This window comes from Anolis sagrei, chromosome 2, assembly GCF_037176765.1.
Source record: "Anolis sagrei isolate rAnoSag1 chromosome 2, rAnoSag1.mat, whole genome shotgun sequence".
In the NCBI taxonomy this organism is placed as follows: Eukaryota; Metazoa; Chordata; class Lepidosauria; order Squamata; family Dactyloidae; genus Anolis; species Anolis sagrei.
In genome coordinates, this window is record NC_090022.1 from 190,263,226 (window position 1) to 190,281,576 (window position 18,351).

An 18,351-nucleotide genomic window follows, 5' to 3' on the forward strand; every position below is an offset into this window, starting at 1 on the left:
CACCTTATGTGACCTTAAGTTTTCTTTTTATATTGACAAAGCTTTTTTAAAAAGGATGAAGAAAGAATAGCGCATGTAAGCATAACTTAAAGAATCTGAAAAAAATACCACATCCTTTTGTTAATAACCAGTTATGATATGAGCTGCCAGAACCTCTATATAACTCAACATTTTCTTTCTGGTGTAGAGCTAACTTCTCCACTTTTAAAAAAATACACTTTCTCAGTCTAGAGCGGGGTTTCTCAACCATTGCTTCCTGGAGCCCTAGGTTTCCACCAGAGGTCACTAGAGATTCCACAAGACGTTGTGATTGTTAAAAGAATAAACATCTTTTTAGCTACAGATTAATAATTTCAATACAAGGGTTCCCTGAGATCTGAAAATTATTTCAAAGCGTTCTCCAGACTAAAAATGTTGAGAGCACCTTATCTAGAAATTTCTGCACACATAGCATCAATAATATTAGTTTGTGTCCTCATTTTTAAATGGAAGAGTTAATACAGAGTTAATAAAAACAGCATATGGAAGGCCAAAGGTTCCTCAACCGTTTAGTAACCTTTAAAAGCTAGGATTTGTTTGGGGGGGGGGGGGCGAAATACATCCTGCAGGAAAATGTTGGTGACTATCCCAAGCAGTCCTAGAAGATAAAAGGCAGTATCCTGTAAACATCTTGTGTGCATGCAAAAGACAAGTCACATAATGACAAAACACCGAAATATGTATTCTTTCTTTCCATAGTGTTCTGGACCTCTGGATATGTCTCTCCCCTCGACTCCAGATGTCAAAATAAAAGAAGAAGAGCCAGTTGAGGTGGACTCTTCCCCTCCAGATAGTCCAGTAACAAGTCCACGGTCACCACAGGCCAAGGAGAAGGTGAGCTCTCTGGTAGTTGTGTTTCCATCTGCTTTCTTGATTTTTCTGTGCTATATATATAGCAAATAATAATTTCTTTGTTTATTCTGGTCATGTTCAACTTAAGCAGTTTGGATTTCTGACATAGTGCATATCTTGTGCACTACTCAGTTATGTTGGACTGACACATCATTTAGGGGAATAGGCATTAGAGTTCTTTAACCAGAGACTTCTAACTACATCAAGAACCCCATTCCTGTGGCACCAGTACTTGCAGTTTGACTTACCCCATCCAGCAGAATAAGACTTTCCTAGGTCCTCCAGGTTTATTTTCTATGGTGTGCTTTTGCGGGATGTTACCAAAGAGTTGCCCTAGAGACCCTAGCAGATTCCTAGAGAACACACCGCTCTAGGAAATTTCTAGGTCCTTCAGGAGGACTCTGTGGTAACTTCTGATGTATGTTGTTCATTTCAGTAAGGTTGCTATTATCCATGGTTTCCAGTTTGCATTGTAAATTCGGGAAGCTATCCCCCCACAAATATAGGGGTCATACAATACCTTACTATTAAACTACAAGTCCCAGGAATCTGTAGAAACGAGACCTACAAACAAAATGCTACCGCACTGTGATAAATTGTGAGGAGTACTGGGATGTCATGAGTTTGTATTAAGAAATAATATTTCATTTATTCGGACATATAATAGAATAAAATGTAAGGAGCTATTGGGGCGTGGAAAGGAATGTTGGATTGAATGCTAATTGGTGGAATGCTTTAGCAGATTTGCATAAGGCTGGTGAATGACAGTTGGTGAATGGCCATTAGATAATTAGCATTTATTTTAGTTAGACTGCTAAGATCGCTTGGAAGTGTAGACAGTCTTTGTGGGACTGGGGAAGATATATTATTAAGAGTCAGCTAGGTATAGGAATATATTATTGGTTTTTATGGTTTTGAGTTAGCTAGTGAAGAGTGTGAGAGAGAGTACGCTGTATTTTTAAATGTAATTGTACAGAAGTGTTTATTATAATGTGTTTAAATCTGTATTTGTGTTTTACATTGGTTGCCTATGGCTGGAGCGGCCCAGCTGTGAGAGATAGGTTGCCATGGAAACAAGGCAGAAGAGGAGGTGGGAGGAGCTTAGAGAGAAAAAGGTTTGAAAGTGACAGTTAAGTTTTCAGTCAGGAGGAAGAGACCCTGAGAGTGTAACAGAGTCAAGAGAGACTCTGAGAGAGTAGCAGAGTCAGGAAAGGGACTCTGAGGGAATAGCAGAGTCAGGAGAGACTCTGAGAGAGTAGTACAGTCAGGAGGAAGAGACCCTGAGAGAGAGTAGCAGAGTCAGATAGGGACTCTGAGAGAGTAGCAGAGTCAGGGAAGAGACTCTGAGGAGTGAAGAAGTGTAGAGTTAGTCTAGTGTTCGTGAATATTTCTTCAGCTAGGGAGCTGAAGGGTAAAACCTCGTTAGATTGCTTTGGTTAAAAGAACTAACAGAGGCTTTGTACGATTGCCAGTCGGTGGAAGACTGGAGTTCTATTATTTGACCCAGTATAGATCAAACAGTGAGAATATTCACAGCAGGGAACACTGAATAATAAAACCTTCACTACAGCAAGAGTTTATAAGTTGTAACATCAAAAGCCTGAATTGTATCTCAACCAAGTCATATTGTAACCATCAAGTATATGCCAAGCTGAACATCTTTATATTGCAACCAATAGCTTTGTACAACAATAAACGTGTTCTCTTTGTTATGTTATAAAACTGCCTCATCTCCATTGATTTTACGTTCGGTGCATTCCACTCTACCAAAATTACCTCACAACGCAAATAGAGACTAACAGAGACTTTAATACCAGAGTCTCTATACATTTTGGGGTGGCAGTTTAATTAGCATTGTCGGAGGTTCTTTACAATTGTTGGTAGCATTAATACTTCTTTACAGTAATAAATACTTATTCGGATTTGTTCTGCTTAACGTTTGTACATAAATAATTGTTTTTGGCTTTATACATTCAACCCTTCATGTTTGCTGGGGTTGGGGCACAGGACCACCATGAAAGTGAAAAAACACAAATAAATTGCTATTTTTCAACCTCTAGGAATCTCTAGGTCTTCCATCATGATTTGGCTTGCAGTGAAAGCTGAACATACAATTGCACTGGAGGACCTTGACATTCCTAGAGAGATGTTCTCTCTAGAAATTTCTAGGTCCTCCAGCATGATTGGAGGAAGTTGACCACAGAATCACACTGGACGTCCTAGAGATTCCTAGAGAGAACATTTTAAAGCAAAACTGCAAACATAGAGGAGCAACTATACACTTTCGGCCTCTGAGAGCACTACCTAGATGAAGTGTGATGTCTAGTGGGGATAAACATTGTATAAAATCTTCATATAAACCTTATATGATCCCTACAATTGGTGTCACACAAAAGATTACAGGAAGAAATTCTTACATGGTAAAAGAGGTGGGGTTCAGGGAAATCCCACATTTGGTAATTTCAGGGATAAGCACCGCAGAAGTCTTCGTGTTTGGTGGGTTAAGGACCAGACACTAGACATTTTGCCATAGTAGTGTGATTTCCTGAAAGGAATCCCAGATTTGGTGGCATAAGGGTTGGAGAACCCCCAAATGTATGTAAAGTATTAGATTCTGCTTTTTTATTTTTGAATAAACAAGGATTTCTGACAGTAATGTTTAGAAGTTCCTGAGAATTTTTTTGCAGATGAATTGAGGATTTTAGCCTTGTGGATTTAGGATTTTTGGTTTTTGCCTGTTGAAATAAGTTATTGGTTCTGTTTTTGCATGAGAGGTGGCTTGGAAATTCTGCAAATGGGATAAGAGGGATAAGTACTTGGTCACATTACATGAGAATATCTGGCACTGAATGTGTACATATTTTTTAGGAGAGCGTCTCAAAGCCTGTGATCATTTCTACGCCAACTCCAACCATTGTACGTCCTGGGTCACTGCCGCTGCACTTGGGATATGATCCCATCCACCCTACTCTACCTTCCCCAACCTCGGTCATCACCCAGGCACCACCTTCCAACAGACAACTTGGGTAAGTAACAGGATGGTGGTTGAAATGGGAAAGAAGCTGTGGGCTTCAAGGTGCTTACAGCTAACCATTGAATGAATTGGCAAATTTTCCTTCAAATCACATTATTACAGGTCTTATGTAGGATGGCAGTGATATATAGAACTGTGCAAGAACTGTTCAAGAATAGCATCTTACTATTCCAAGCACTTGGTTGTTACTGCTCTTTGTCCCCTAATTAAAAGTAGTGAACAGAAGAAGAAGCAGTCTTAAGCTCTGTCTTATGCAGTTTCCCACAAGACTCCAACCACTATCTTCTCCCCCACATCACTGCTTGCTGTACGCGGGTGCTTTCTCAGGAAAAACATGAGACCTCCAGTCTCCTTTTTAGAGATCTCTGACTTTTGGCCTCCATGCTTGTTTAGTTTTTTGTTCCTCCTATCTAGCTTTTAGAAGAGATTCTAAACATTCACTTTTCCTGGCTACAATCTTTAATCTCAGAATTGCAAAGAAACATTGCTGCACTTTCCAGACTTTTCCATGCCTCAGCTGTGTAGGCTTCCTTTCTTTTTCTCACCCACTTACATGCTTACACATACAGATATCTTATAGGTAATGTCTAGTTTGATCCTCTCTCAAAAGCATGGGTGGGGAACTTTTGACCTGCTAGACATTTTGTTTGTAATTCCCACAATTCTTGCTGTTGGCCATGCTGGCCAGGATCAAAAAGATCCACCTGAAAGGCCAGTGACTCCATGCCTTGTTCTAAGCCAGTGGTTCTCAACCTGTGGGTCCCCAGATGTTTTGGCCTTCAACTCCCAGAAATCCTAACAGCTGGTAATCTGGCTGGGGTTTCTGGGAGTTATAGTCCAAAACACCTGGGGACCCACAGGTTGAGAACCACTGTTCTAAGCAGTAACTTCTTCCCAGATTCTGCCTGCTTAAGTTAGTTTAGGTACGTGCAGACAATTCCTATTCCACCTCTGAATCTTGACACTCTGTATTTTCCCCCATATATATAGGACAAGTGGTTGTCAGGTTAGGGCAGTTCTTGAGAATTGAGAATTCACTGAAGGACAATTTTCAAGAGGACTCGTGATTTTTCTTTGTCTTTTGCTTCATTTAAGTGTAAAAAGTGACAAATATCCCACTGATGGTCTGATCTGGGTTAAAAAGCTACTGGCCACCTTGCATAACCCTTTGAGTGTCTCTGTTGCAGTGGTACAGAACCCTGGGGGATAGGTACTATTTCTACAGCTCACCAAGTGGTGCTGCAAGTTGGCTCAGTTTTCACTTTTAGATCCAACATAGATCACTGATTCGAGCATTGTAATTGTCATGTCAAATGATAGGAAAGTCAGAAGTGCTTGCAGTTCTGAGCAAGAGCAGATTAGTACATATTTGGTAGTCTCTGTGCTTTTTCAGCTCATGCCTTTTCTGGTGGGTGTATTTCTTGAAACTTCTTCACTTTATGCTTTTCTACCGACTATGGGCCCCTCCAGACAGGCCCTTTATCCCAGGATCTGCTCCCAGGTTTCTGTTTATCCCAGATTATCTGGCAGTGTGGACTCATATAATCCAGTTTAAAGCAGAAAACCTGGGATCAGATCCTGGGATAAAGGACCCTTATTTTCCATAGCAGTGAAATCCTAGTAATCTGTGAAGAGTTGCAAAAAGGTGGATAAGTGGGCTGTTGGATTCTGAGACAATGCCTTGCATCTAGAATGCATTAGGAGACATCTGTGGTTTTACGCATGAGTGGGATTCCTAGTACCTTTTGCTTATTTGTTTGTTTTCTTCCAGGTCTCCAACCAGCTCTGTACCACTTGTCATGCACCTTGTGAATGGGCAGACCATGCCTGTCCTTCCTGGCCCTCCCGTTCAGATGCCTTCTGTCATATCGGTAATAGAAGCTTCCCACCCAGTTGCTTTTGATAAAGGAAGGGACAGCTTTTCCCTTTGCAGAGCATATGTGGGCACTTTAATTTGCAAAATTGACGTCTCTCTCTTTCTCCCTCTGAGTGAGATAAGCCAGGGCTGGAGGGGAGGATACGGGGGTGGAGGAGGATGGCTGCCTGCAAGGTAGCAGTGCCTGCCAAACACATTGTAGGGCAATCAGGCCTCAAAACTGAGCCTCCGTCTGAGCAGATGGCTGACTCTGTTGGTTCCAGGGCTGGGACTAGCAGGCTCCCTGATTAGCTAACTCTATGCTGAAATCATTCAAGCTTACAGAGAACATGTTGGCCTCTCCGAGCCAGAAAACCTCCCTTCCTGGACTCTTTGGGGCATGAAATGGTTATTTAGCTTTTATTTCTGCATATGAATTTTCTCAGGATCTGTGAGTGACAAATGGGAGTGCCGTCTGGTGTAGTTTGCACTGTTTCTGCTGCTGGTGACACAACCTGTGCAAATCCAGAGCTGCTTTCTTTTGAGAATGTGCTTTGCATCCTTTCTGCCATGTTTTGGAAATTGGAATCAACTGAGTGGAAATACAATCTCTTTTTTAACATTTCTTAAGAACTCAAGGCAATGTATATGCTTTATTCATTTCATTTGATTACCACAATTTTCTTGGAGGGTAGGATAGACTGAAAAAGGATTATTGGCACAGGTTCACCCAGTAAGTGTTGTCGGTGAGCGAGGATTTGAACCTGAGCTTTCCCAATACACAACACTACACTTACTCTTCAGATTGGCCTTATCAGAGTTGTTATGTGAGGCCAATCTCACAACCTCTGAGGATGCCTGCCATAGATGTGGGTGAAACATCAGGAGAAAATGCTTCTAGAACATGGCCATACAGCATGGAAAACTCACAGCAACCTTTTAAGTTTTCTCATTACCAGTGGCATCTAATTTCATAAAGAAATTTTTGTGGGGGGCTGCATTACACCTAACATATTTTGGTGCAATGGAGGCTCACATCCAGCTGTTGAACTTTCCATATCAAGTGATTTAAACAGAATATTGACCTAGGTGGACATTCAGCCTGATCCAGCATCTTCTTAAATATACGTTAGATGTTGCACATATTACCTACAATTTTAACAAGTAAAGTAGAGTTTCGCCAATCCAAGCCTCTCCATATGTTTTGAATCACAATTCCTAGCATTCCTTGTAGTTGGCCATGCTGGTTTGAACTGATGGGAGGTGAAATCCAAAACATCTGGAAGTTCTCATTGCAGAAGGTTGGATAAAAACATCATATGGGAGTATTATCTGGGTAACAGAGCCAGGAATTGCTGTGGATATCTGCTGGGATTTTCTATAGTTTAGTTTGTAAAATGATTCAGAGACAAAGGGGGAAAGACATTAAAATTTTCCTTTTTGCTGCAGTTCCTTTCTCTTCTGAACTGCTGCTGAATTGCTTCCTCTTTTGAATTGCTATCAGCACTGTTCCTCTCTGTAAAGCAGCTACAGTGTTTGTTGATTTCTCATATATACTATTTTAGCAAGATTTTTGTTTATTTCTCCTTTAAAGAAAGAGCCAGGCCCGTAGCCAGGATTTTGTTTCGGGGGGGGGGGGGGGGGGGCTGAGTTTGGTTCGGGGGGGGGCTGAGTTTGGTTCGGGGGGGCTGAGTCTGAGTGAAAGAGGGTCTACCCTAGCAAATCTTTTGTATTGTTACACCAATACCCCCATGCATATGGGATATATCGAGCATGGTGATCAAATCTTGATATGAATAAACATAACAGTTTAAATAATGTACCAGTAAGGCCTTCTCGCAGACCACCATGAGAATTTTGGGGGGGGGGGGGGCTGAAGCCCCCCAAGCGCCCCCCCCCCCCCCCCCCCCAGGCTACATGCCTGGAAAGAGCTTATTATAAATGTTGTTTAACACAATGTGTTTTCTGTCCTCTTTCCAACATACAGCTAGCAAGGCCTATGTCTGTGGTGCCAAACATTCCTGGTATTCCAGGTCCTCCAATTATCAGCAGTGGCTCCATTTCACCATCAGGCCTTTCAATGCACTCAGAAGCCAAAATGGTGAGTTCCTTGATATAGTAGTATAATGGTGAATATGTTCCAAGTTCATTAGACTAATCATCCAGTGTGGAATCTATTGTACAAGGGAGAGGAGGGTCTGTCTACTTTCCAGGATGGGCTAATATCTCCAAAATTCTCAGGTCATGTGTGTTTGTTTTACTTTAAAAGATGAGATAACTTGAGCATTTCCCTCTCAAACATGCACACTTTCAGTTTTTAAAAAAGGTTTTTTGCAACCACATATGAAGTAGATCTTTAGTTCATGCCCTCTGGCTACTTGCCTGAAAGAGAATGCAGTTGGGAGAAGCTTAATTGTACTGATGAGCGATAAAAACTGTCTATTCAACCATTCTAAAGAGTTTTGCCTGTTCTCACTCTCCATCTGGAAAAAAAACCATTGAACCACTGTTGATCTTGTGTTGTTTTTCTCCCTCATAGAGACTAAAAGCCAGCCTGACTTCCTCACTAAATGGAAACAACATGGTAGTGGGTTCTGCCAGCACCATGGTGACATCTCATCCAGAACAGGGTCAAATACTCATCCAGCACCCAGATGCACCTTCCCCTGCACAGCCACAGGTGTGTTTCAAGTTGGAATGGATTAGGGTTTGGGAGGGGATGCTGTGTGTTGAAAGGTGGGCTGGGGAATTTTTGACCCTCCAGGTGTTGTGGCATTCAGTTCCCAGAAACCTCAGCCAGCATGGTAACGAACGTATCTATCCGAACGTATCTCGGCCTATCAGCCCACCAGGACCCTAAGATCTTCTGGGGAGGCCCTGCTCTCTATCCCGCCTGGTTCACAGGTGCGGCTGGCGGGAACGAGAGACAGGGCCTTTTCTGTGGTGGCCCCTCGGCTTTGGAATGCCCTCCCCATAGAGGTGAGATCAGCCCCTTCGCTGATGGTATTTCGAAAAAGGTTGAAGACATGGATGTTTAAACAAGCATTCGATTAATCTGGTGCAACGAAACTGATGAACAAGGATTGGTTAATCACAGACGACGAAATTGGATTGCGACTACAATTAAGAGATGCATTGGATTATTATTGGTGGCCCAATAATATTGTGTATTGTGTATGTGTTTTTATGCTTTTTAATGGAATATTGCTGCTTGTCGTTGTGTTGTAAACCGCATTGAGTCGCCGATTTAGGCTGAGAAACGGCGGTATATAAGCACAGTAATAAATAATAAATAAATAAATAAATAAGAGTTATTGTTCAAAAGAACTGAAAAATTCCCCCACCACTGCCCTAGAAAAAGTACTTGGCTTCAACTTTATACAATGAGCACAGCTAATATCAAATCGAATGGCTTCTGTTAAATTCAGGAAATGGGAGCCATCACATAAAATGAGCAGTTTATCAGAAGTAGGAATAGAAAATTGTCCAGGTCTCTAGATGGTGACTAGAGACAATAAGCTTGTGTCTAAGAGAGCTAAGACTGACAAGTATCACTTGTGAGATATACAACTTACACTATATGCAAGATTTCTTGTTCTGATGCCATTCTGATCTGCTTGGGCATAATTTGCAGTGTTTTGAAGCATTTTAATATGTTTCCAGAGACAAATAGATGAATGTGTGCACACTGAAGGCATTTATGGCTCTTTTATTCTCAAAATAATAATCTCTGCAAAAACATGTCAGCCCGGCCATCTTATAGTCACCAGGAAATAACTAGTACTTTACACAATGCCTTGCTGTTCTGGGGCACATATATGATGCTGACTTAGGGACCACCTCCTCTCTATAGTCTGCAGTCTCAGAGAAAGTGGAGAGCCTTTTCTTAGTCCTTCAATTTGCATAGAAAGATCTCTGAAAGCAGAAAGAATATAGAGGCCCTCCACCCTTCTAGCAGCAAATTCTGACCCAAATCTCTCTTTTGTTGCTGCTTCCAGCAATAGGGAAAGTGTCTTCTATATGAAATCAGTGAGAAATTGGTGGTGATGAGGGATCTGATGATGGAACAGTGGTCAGCAAATCCAAGGAAAGCTGTGTTTACAGCCATGTGGAGCTGCTGGTTATACAATCTGGTGAAGACCCATTGTCTTTTCTGTTTTTTGTTAAATCTTCCAATTTGACCAGAGTCCTTTATTATAACAATAGATTCTGCAAATAAAAATAAGTATAGTATAGAAATGTTATGTGTGTTTATCTTACATCCATATGTTTTTCCAGTTGTCAAGTTTAGGTTTTCTAGTTGCACAATTTATGAGACGCTGGCATACCTTGGCCTATATTATGTTGCTTCTGTCATCGTTGCTGCCAGGCATTTATCACTTAGGCATCATAAGCGATAGGGACACAGTCTGGAATATAAAAGGCAGTATTTTGAGATCTTCACTCCCTCTGTCTCTCTTCCTATTTTAATTACTTGGGTTTAAATGCTGCTCCATTTGGTCCTGCCAGCTCACCAAATGCCAGCATTTCATCAAGACTGCCACCTGCTCTGTCAGCTAGACAGAAGCTTCCAGAAGCTTACTATCCATATGCTGCCTGACTTGATAATGAATAGTAGTAAGGTGTAAACAGGGATTCCTAGTTATAGATCCCATTTGATGGGGCTGAACTGAGGCAGAAAACCTGCAGATCTGTTTTTGCTCTCGACAGTTAATTTCCTTTGTTCTTTAAATGAAATAACATATAGATGCCAGAAGATTTGTAAATTAGTTGGTTCTACAACTGAAGGAGTGCAAATGTAAAGAAATTCAATGTGATTATCACATTGCAGAAATCTTTTTTTAAAGAGTGTAATGTAGTCCTCATTATACAGTATGAATTTGGTTGGTGTTTGAATGGCTTTTAAATCATTTAATTGTGCAGGAAAAATCTTATGTTTCTTTTCAACCTAAATAGTCTGATGAGAATTCATAAGGATGATGTGAGATCAAGAACTGGAAAAAAATGTTCAGTCCTCAGTATTGATCCTAATTACCTTCTGAGTTCATAACAGGCTTCCCCAAGACAGCTGAACTGGCCTATTATTCATCTTGCTTATTCATCTTTCATTTTCTTTCCTTCGTTGCCAGGTTTCCCCAGCTCAGCCCACTCCTAGTACAGGAGGCAGACGGAGACGCACATTGGATGAGGATCCTGATGAACGAAGGCAGCGTTTCTTGGAGCGCAACCGCGCGGCAGCCTCCCGCTGCCGTCAGAAACGCAAGCTATGGGTTTCATCCCTGGAGAAGAAGGCAGAGGAGCTCACAACCCAGAACATCCAACTAAGTGTAAGCCTGAAGCCAGCACCATAATGTCTCAGCGTCTCTCAACGTTACATGAACCCCTATTTAAATCACAAAAATACAACATACTTAGATTTTAAGGCCTGCATCCCCTGCCTGTTCAGGTGAGATCTCTTGCTACATACCATCAACTGAAAAGTATGCCCAGTAATATCCGTGCAGATTTATTTTTTGACTAAAATTTCTAGGTTTGTACATGAATAGGGTGGCACAGCGGGTTTAACTGCTGAGCTGCAGAACTTGCTGACAGGTATTAATTAATGAGATAACTATCCCCTTATTTCCACAGTGAAGTGATCAGCTTTTTTCATTGGGCATAGAGACATCTTTGTTCTGTAGTGGCCAGGATTTTGATAGAGGACTTTAACACTTCAACATTCAGATGACCTACCCTAAAGGTAATGGTAAAGATTTCCCCTTGACATTAAATCTAGTTGAGTCCAACTCTGGGGGATGGTGCTCATCTCCATTGCTAAGCAGAAAAGCCGGCTTGATCTGTAGATGCCTCCAAGGTCATGTGGCCAGCATGGAGCGCCATTACCTGATCTAGTCACATTTATATGTTTTCACACTGTTAGATTGGCAGAACCTGGAGCTAATGATGGGAACTCACTCCATCCTGCAGATTTGAACCACCAATGTTCTGGTCAGCAAGTTCTGCAGCTCAGCAGTTTAACCCACTGCGCCACTCTACTCATGTATAAACCTAGAAATTTTAGTAAAAAAATAAATTTTAAAAACCTGACTCAACTTATCCACTGGTCAGTATGAGTACAGTACCTTAACTCTTATTCAAAATGGAGCCATCCCCTACTCTAAGTAGAGAGGATCCTGGGGGAACTGGACACTCTCTACTCTCTCTGCAGCTGTGCCTCTTCTGGGCATTTTGAATTCTGGATGAGAAAGTGGTGGCGGCAGCTAGGGGCCACTGGCCCTCTAAATTGGTGCTTTTTTCTGTCTATGGAATGAGCCATATCAAAAATTATAATCATAATCCATAATAATCTCCATATTCCTTCATTGACCCTGATTTTCCGATTAATTGACTGACTCCTTCAAGGTTGCATAGTAGTCACTAGTAGAAACACTGTTCTTCATCCTCACTGCCTTTCATTCTGAGTGCATGGAGGAAGAAAGCCCAATTAGGCCAGCCGTGGGATCCCACTTCAGAGCAGTCTCAACTCCCCTAGTTTCCTGTAGGTGTTCCTCAATCTGTGCCTACAACAATACTGGGAAAGCCTTCACTGTTCTTCACTGCAGCTGTTCAGGAAACAACACTTTGATTCTTCTTCAAGGTGGTTTGTATTCTGCTCTCTGAATCAGTGTAGCAGGAAAAATGTTTAAACCCTTTTCAGCTATGCTGGAGTCCTAAGGTGGAGGAGATGCTATCATCCAGGCCAATAGGTTCTTAATGGCTTTTGAATCCTCTCTTTTCTAACACATCATCATGAACTCTGGTTGCAACCTTTTGCTATGTTGGACAGACAGACAGACCAAACAACGTGACACAGCGTCTTGAAAGCTCTGGCACATAAGCTTCTTTCCTTGGGGTGTGTTATCTTCAAAAAGCAAAGAGGACTGATGACATAGAATAGATTTGATGTGGGAAAGATGTTGAAAAAATATAAGCTTGTTGCAGCCACTTTGCACCATAAATGCAAAACAGGTTATAGTGGCCATTTTGACCATTTTCTGAGATAATCAATTTGTCTATCATACGTGACTTTCTAGCTCACTTTGCTATGGTGTGGCTCTCTTTGCAGTCCTTGAGCATCAGATATGACTTCGGTTCATAGCTTTTCATTGAGCTCTGATGTCAGATGAGGTGATCTTTCCAACCAAGGCATGGGGAAATTATTCTTTCCCTGTGGTATTATCATCATAGGTGATCACTCGCGGCTGAGTTTGATTGTCTTCCAAGAGTAAAGTCTTGATGGTGGGTCTGAGGGGCCTGTAGAGATCTATTCTGGATCCACATGGTCTTTCACAATGAGGACATCAATTTTCAGATGGAAGGCAGTCCCGATAAGGGTTTACTTGACATGCCTTCCTTTTGACACATTACCCTTTCGCCCTTATTAGTGTCTGTTCAATATCCATAGTACCATTGGTAACTGCTGATATCCAGATATAGTCTTGTGTATAACATTGGTGGATCATTTGCCCATTTGTTCTCCAACTTTTGACCTAATTTGTGATACTCTTTATGGTAGTTGAAACCAACAATTCTGTGAATATTTTTATTGTTATATTGCTTAAATGTCCTGGAAAATGGTGGGATGTTCCCATCTTAAAGAAATTGGGTTTTAGCTTTACCATAGATTGTGGAAGTTGGGCTAATCCAGTGTTAAATAGTCCTATCTACTTAGGAGAAATAAAACAAAACATAATTTTGCCAGGAAATAATTCATCACAAGATCAATTTGAGTTCTCCCTGTGTGTGTGCTCCATTACTAACTTAATCCTCCCACGCTTTTATGATGGCATTAAATGGTGACTTTGAAATGCCGCTAGTGATTCCTCCACCCCAAGGTCAAAGTGCAGGCAACTTCTGTCCAGGTGTTGAAACAGGTTGTGACCTGTAATCCTCAAAGGCCACTCCAGCAAATATTTATTGGTAAAGTGGCTACAGGAGATGTCTTTTGGTCCAGTTTGGGCCGGTAGCTCAAGATAATAATAATAATAATAATAATAATAATAATAATAATAATACTTTTTTCTAGACCACCCTCTCTCCCCAGAAGGACTCAGGGTGGTTTACACATAAACAGGCAAACATTCAATGTCTCAAAATAGGTACAGACACATCAAATAACACAAAATAATGGAGAGTAACAACAGAAAACTTACAACAAAGGAATTAAGTATCAAAATAAAATAAAAACAATGACAATTCATTAAGACATAAAAACCAAAACATGAATAAACATTACAGTGTACACCCTAAAAACAGATTATGAGATTTTACATTAAAAATGGCTGACATTTAAGATGTATTATAATAACCATCTGATTCACATAGATCAGCCAGCAGTCCGAATCATCCTTGTTTCCATACGCTAAAGTGCATGGGTGCATTTTTCAAAGTTTCTTAGAAGTTAGAAAATTTCCCTTGTTTTTGACTGTGGCTCCCAAATTCTCCAGCCAGCTTAGTGAGTGGCTAAGCCAACTAGAGAATTCTGAGAGCTTTAATCTCCTCAAATGACATTTTGTCCCTCTGTTCTTTAGCACTTAGATTGTGTATACTGTTGCAATTCTTCCTCTTTCCCTGCTACTTGAACAGAATCCTTCTTTCTGAATACCTTGGATGATATCTAGCCACTTTTATACTTTCACAAAGGAGGCACATTTGAGTTCTTTATTCTTCTACCAGTAATGTCTCTGTTGTTCTGAGTTCTTGTGTTGTTTAGCCCACCCTGTTTCAGTTGGGCATGAAGGCAATTTATTTATTTATTTACTTATTTTGAACATTTATATCCTGTCCTCCTCAACCCCTGAGGGGGGATTCAGGGCAGCTTACAACTGGCAATCATTAGATGCCAACAAACAAACAATTGCAGTACAGACTATTTATTTATTTATTTATTTATTTATTTAAAACTTTTATATCCCTATCTTCTCTACCTCCGTAAAGGGACTTAGACCGGCTGACAGCAAAGATTCAATGCTAACACTAAAATCTAAAATATCATACATCAACATTAAAATTAACCAATACATATAGGATAAATTACATAACAGCCATTCGCCAAGATAAAATCATGTCCAACTCAGTCCGTATATTCAGTCCATATATTGTGGTCAGTAACTTTGGTTGATTGCCGGACTCAGACATCGTCTGCAAACAATTAACATTAAGTAAACCAACAAGATTATTGAAATATTGACCATTAACGTATTAAAACACAACCAAGACTAAGTTCTCAAATCCAAGTCAATAACAGTTCCTTTAAAAAAAAATAGGGCATTCCATATTTCCATCTAACTCAGGTGATACTTTTACTATACTGAAAAGCTCACTAGTGATTTGATCGCATTGCTCACTTCAGCCCTTACGATAATTTGCAGACACAAAGCACCCCCTTAGGAACAAGATTAAGCCATACAGTAAACATAGTTTAAATATCCCCTGGCAAGGCATGCAATATGGGGCATTTCTTGCTGTCAGTAACCAGCAACAGGCTCTCTGACTGGCTAGCTCACACCCAGAGGAAAAGGGAAGGGGCATACAGAGTCACCATTTTATGCAGTGATTGCGAGAGGCACATGAAATGAGGGCAAATGTTGTTTCCTTTCCCATAGAATGAAGTCACACTACTAAGAAATGAAGTTGCTCAACTCAAACAACTGTTGTTGGCTCACAAGGACTGCCCAGTGACTGCATTACAGAAAAAAACACAAGGTTATCTTGGTAAGTGGAGTCCTCTGACTGTGACTGTGGGTCAAGTAAGGATAAGACATATAAATTTCTTTATCCTTCAGTGCTTGGTAAAATAATCATCTATATAAAAATCAAAGTGTGTGTTGGCTTGTACCATAAAGGCTCCTCCATCGCTTGATGGATCTGGACCAAAGGAGGCATACATATTTTTCATTATCCAACTTTGGATATTTGAACCTAAAAAAAAATCCCACCCCTATCAGGCACAGAGCAAGAAGAAAGGGACAATGTGGATTGGCTTTGGCTAGGTGAAATGGCCCTCTGTCATGTCACTGGAAAATAAAGGGAATGAAGCAGAATCTGTCTTGTTGGGTGAAATGGGGAGGGAGAGACAGAGGGAGAAAAAAACTAAGGAAAGAAAAGAAGGGTATAGAAGGAAGAAAGAGAAAGGAAGGGGGAAAGTATGAGAAAAGGAGAGGAAAGAAAACGAAGGGAAGAGCAAGGAAGGAAATGAAGAGAGAGAAGGTATATGAGGGAAAACAAGGGAATAATGAAAAAGAAAAAGAGAAGGGAGTACGAGGGAAATGGAGGAAGGAAAGAAAGAGCCACAAAGAGGGCCTGTCCACCATTGTCAGAACATTGTAACAGAGGAGGGCAATGTCAGGTATATACATTTGTTGAATTAAATTAGAAACAAATTTAAACTGAATAGATTAATATTTCTTACAATAGAAAATTGGTGGGATTATAATGGTTGAAGTGGCTTGCTAAGAAAGCCTAATTCAAATCTTACCTCAGCCTTAATCACAATTCGTGGGCATTTGTCTGGCAAAAAACAGTGTGTGCGTAGAGTTGCTGTGAGTTTTCAGAACATGGCCATACATCCCAGAAAACTCACAGCAATCCAATGATTCCAGCCATGAAAGCCTTCGACAACGCAATGTGTGCATACATACCTTTCTGGTGGGGGTCATTCTATTCATGTTTCACAGGTTTCACACTTTACTATCCAGGTTTGCATACCATAGGGATTATCAGACTTGGCTCCTTATGAGAGCTAGATATATTTGCTGCTTTCACCTATCTACAAAGCAAGTCTAGAAGCCTAGTTGCTGTGACTGAGCAGCTTTGTATGGCATTGACTCTTGACTACAACTCAGATTTTGAAATTCTGAACCAGCCCCCTGTTTTTAAAGGAATGTTGTTCCATGAAGATGTTTAAAGGATGGTGATAAGTGTATTTGAGTAGGATCCTGGAAGATTGCCTTTCTGTACCTGTACCAAAATGACATCTACTACCTATACAAGTGTTACCCCCTTCCTAGTTCAGATATTTATAGAAAAATATTTCTGTGTAGTTTGTTATGACAACCTATTTACATGGCAATTTAATAGGCTTTGCTTGTATTTTGTAAACATGATGTTTGTGGGAACTACATATGCAAAAGGCTTGCATATAGTTGTGGCCTGCAGCCATGGAAGCAGTTCCAGATATGCTAATACAGGGGCAAGTAAGTGAGGCTTTATCACTGGCCTCACTGGGAAACACAAAGAATGTCATTGCTTAGAATGTGTGTAAAGGTACATACTGTTCCATAAGGTTTGGTTTCATAGGGGAAACATGAAAGCCATCAAGCTTGAAAGAAACTAAAGGAAGGATATATATTCTGCTTAAGCATGAGCCGACACCCTCTTTTGTCCCACTGAATCTCCAAATTAAGAACACCTAAGGGAAACAATAGGAAAAGTGCCACATCCAGAAATCTCTTCCTGTTTTCTGCTGTCCGTTCCTTTAATTTAAACTGCTTCTTTCCTGCTGTTTCATATATCTCTCTCCCCTCCCTCCTCCTTCCTACATTATTTTCCATAACCCGAGTTCTTCAGGTTTCTTGTTAATAAAATCTCTTATCTGTGTTGCCCTTTGATTCTCTCTTTATATAATATTTCTAGGATCAGGATGCCAGAAAGAGAGTGGAAGGTAGTGCAAATGTAAATCACAAAAATATCAATGCTCCAGAAGGCATTCCTGCTGTGGGTATTCAGAAATGCCACTTGCATGTAGTGAACACACAATCATGCCTTGCAGGGCTCTTGGCATATGCGGTTTATTTTGATTCAGTACAGTGACTCACAGCTTGAGAAATGTGGTAATGAAACCAAATCTCCTCCTTCTCCCCCCCCCCCCCCCCAGGCTTTGTGTACAATACAGAGAAGCAGAAAAAAATCTCCCCCTGAACTCCATCTCCCTGTTCACTTCTGGAGTTTATAGTTCATGTTATTAGTTTTTGCTTTGTGCTAGCTGCAGGAATAGAAATTCAGCTCACATCAGACTGATTAACATGAACCCCCCCCCCCCCCCCACACACACACACACACGAGACTGATGAACAAGAAATTATTTTCCTCCCTCACACACGCATGCATACACAGTTTTATTACTTAGATTTGTGACTAAGCAGCTCCTCAGACAAAAACACTAGTAGAGCAGGGATGGAATTACAGCTTCCTCCTGCACTGTTGGGTTATTTTTATTTGTAGTACCTTGTAAATCATTTTTACAGGTTGGGGGAGGGTGTGTGTGTGTAGAATGCCCCAATATCTTAAAATGCAAGGAGATAATGAAGCAAAATGCAAGATTTACCATCTATTCTGCTAAAGGATTTTAGCCCCCCCCCCCCCCCCCAAAAAAGGCTTTGGAAGTCAAAGAAAGTAGCTGACGTAAAGTAAGGGTGTTCATATTAAGCATCATATGAATATTGGTTTGGAACTGAACTGCGGTATCACTACTATCAAGCTAGATTTTCATCTTTGTGTTTGGCTGTGCAGGATGCACTCTTTCTATCAGTTG

The 18,351-nt window shown here is 40.8% G+C and overlaps 1 protein-coding gene across 2 annotated transcripts in view; it reads left to right on the forward strand.

Moving 5' to 3' along the window:
• ATF7 (activating transcription factor 7) overlaps nucleotides 1–18,351 on the forward strand; it is a 122,060-nt gene that overhangs the window by 90,767 nt on the left and 12,942 nt on the right. For both annotated transcript variants that reach the window (XM_060762877.2, XM_060762878.2), the window contains exons 5-11: nucleotides 739–873; nucleotides 3,760–3,917; nucleotides 5,697–5,796; nucleotides 7,768–7,881; nucleotides 8,320–8,460; nucleotides 10,910–11,107; nucleotides 15,425–15,533. In XM_060762877.2, the coding sequence (XP_060618860.2) occupies nucleotides 739–873; nucleotides 3,760–3,917; nucleotides 5,697–5,796; nucleotides 7,768–7,881; nucleotides 8,320–8,460; nucleotides 10,910–11,107; nucleotides 15,425–15,533 (955 nt within the window). The remainder of the gene's footprint in view (nucleotides 1–738; nucleotides 874–3,759; nucleotides 3,918–5,696; nucleotides 5,797–7,767; nucleotides 7,882–8,319; nucleotides 8,461–10,909; nucleotides 11,108–15,424; nucleotides 15,534–18,351) is intronic.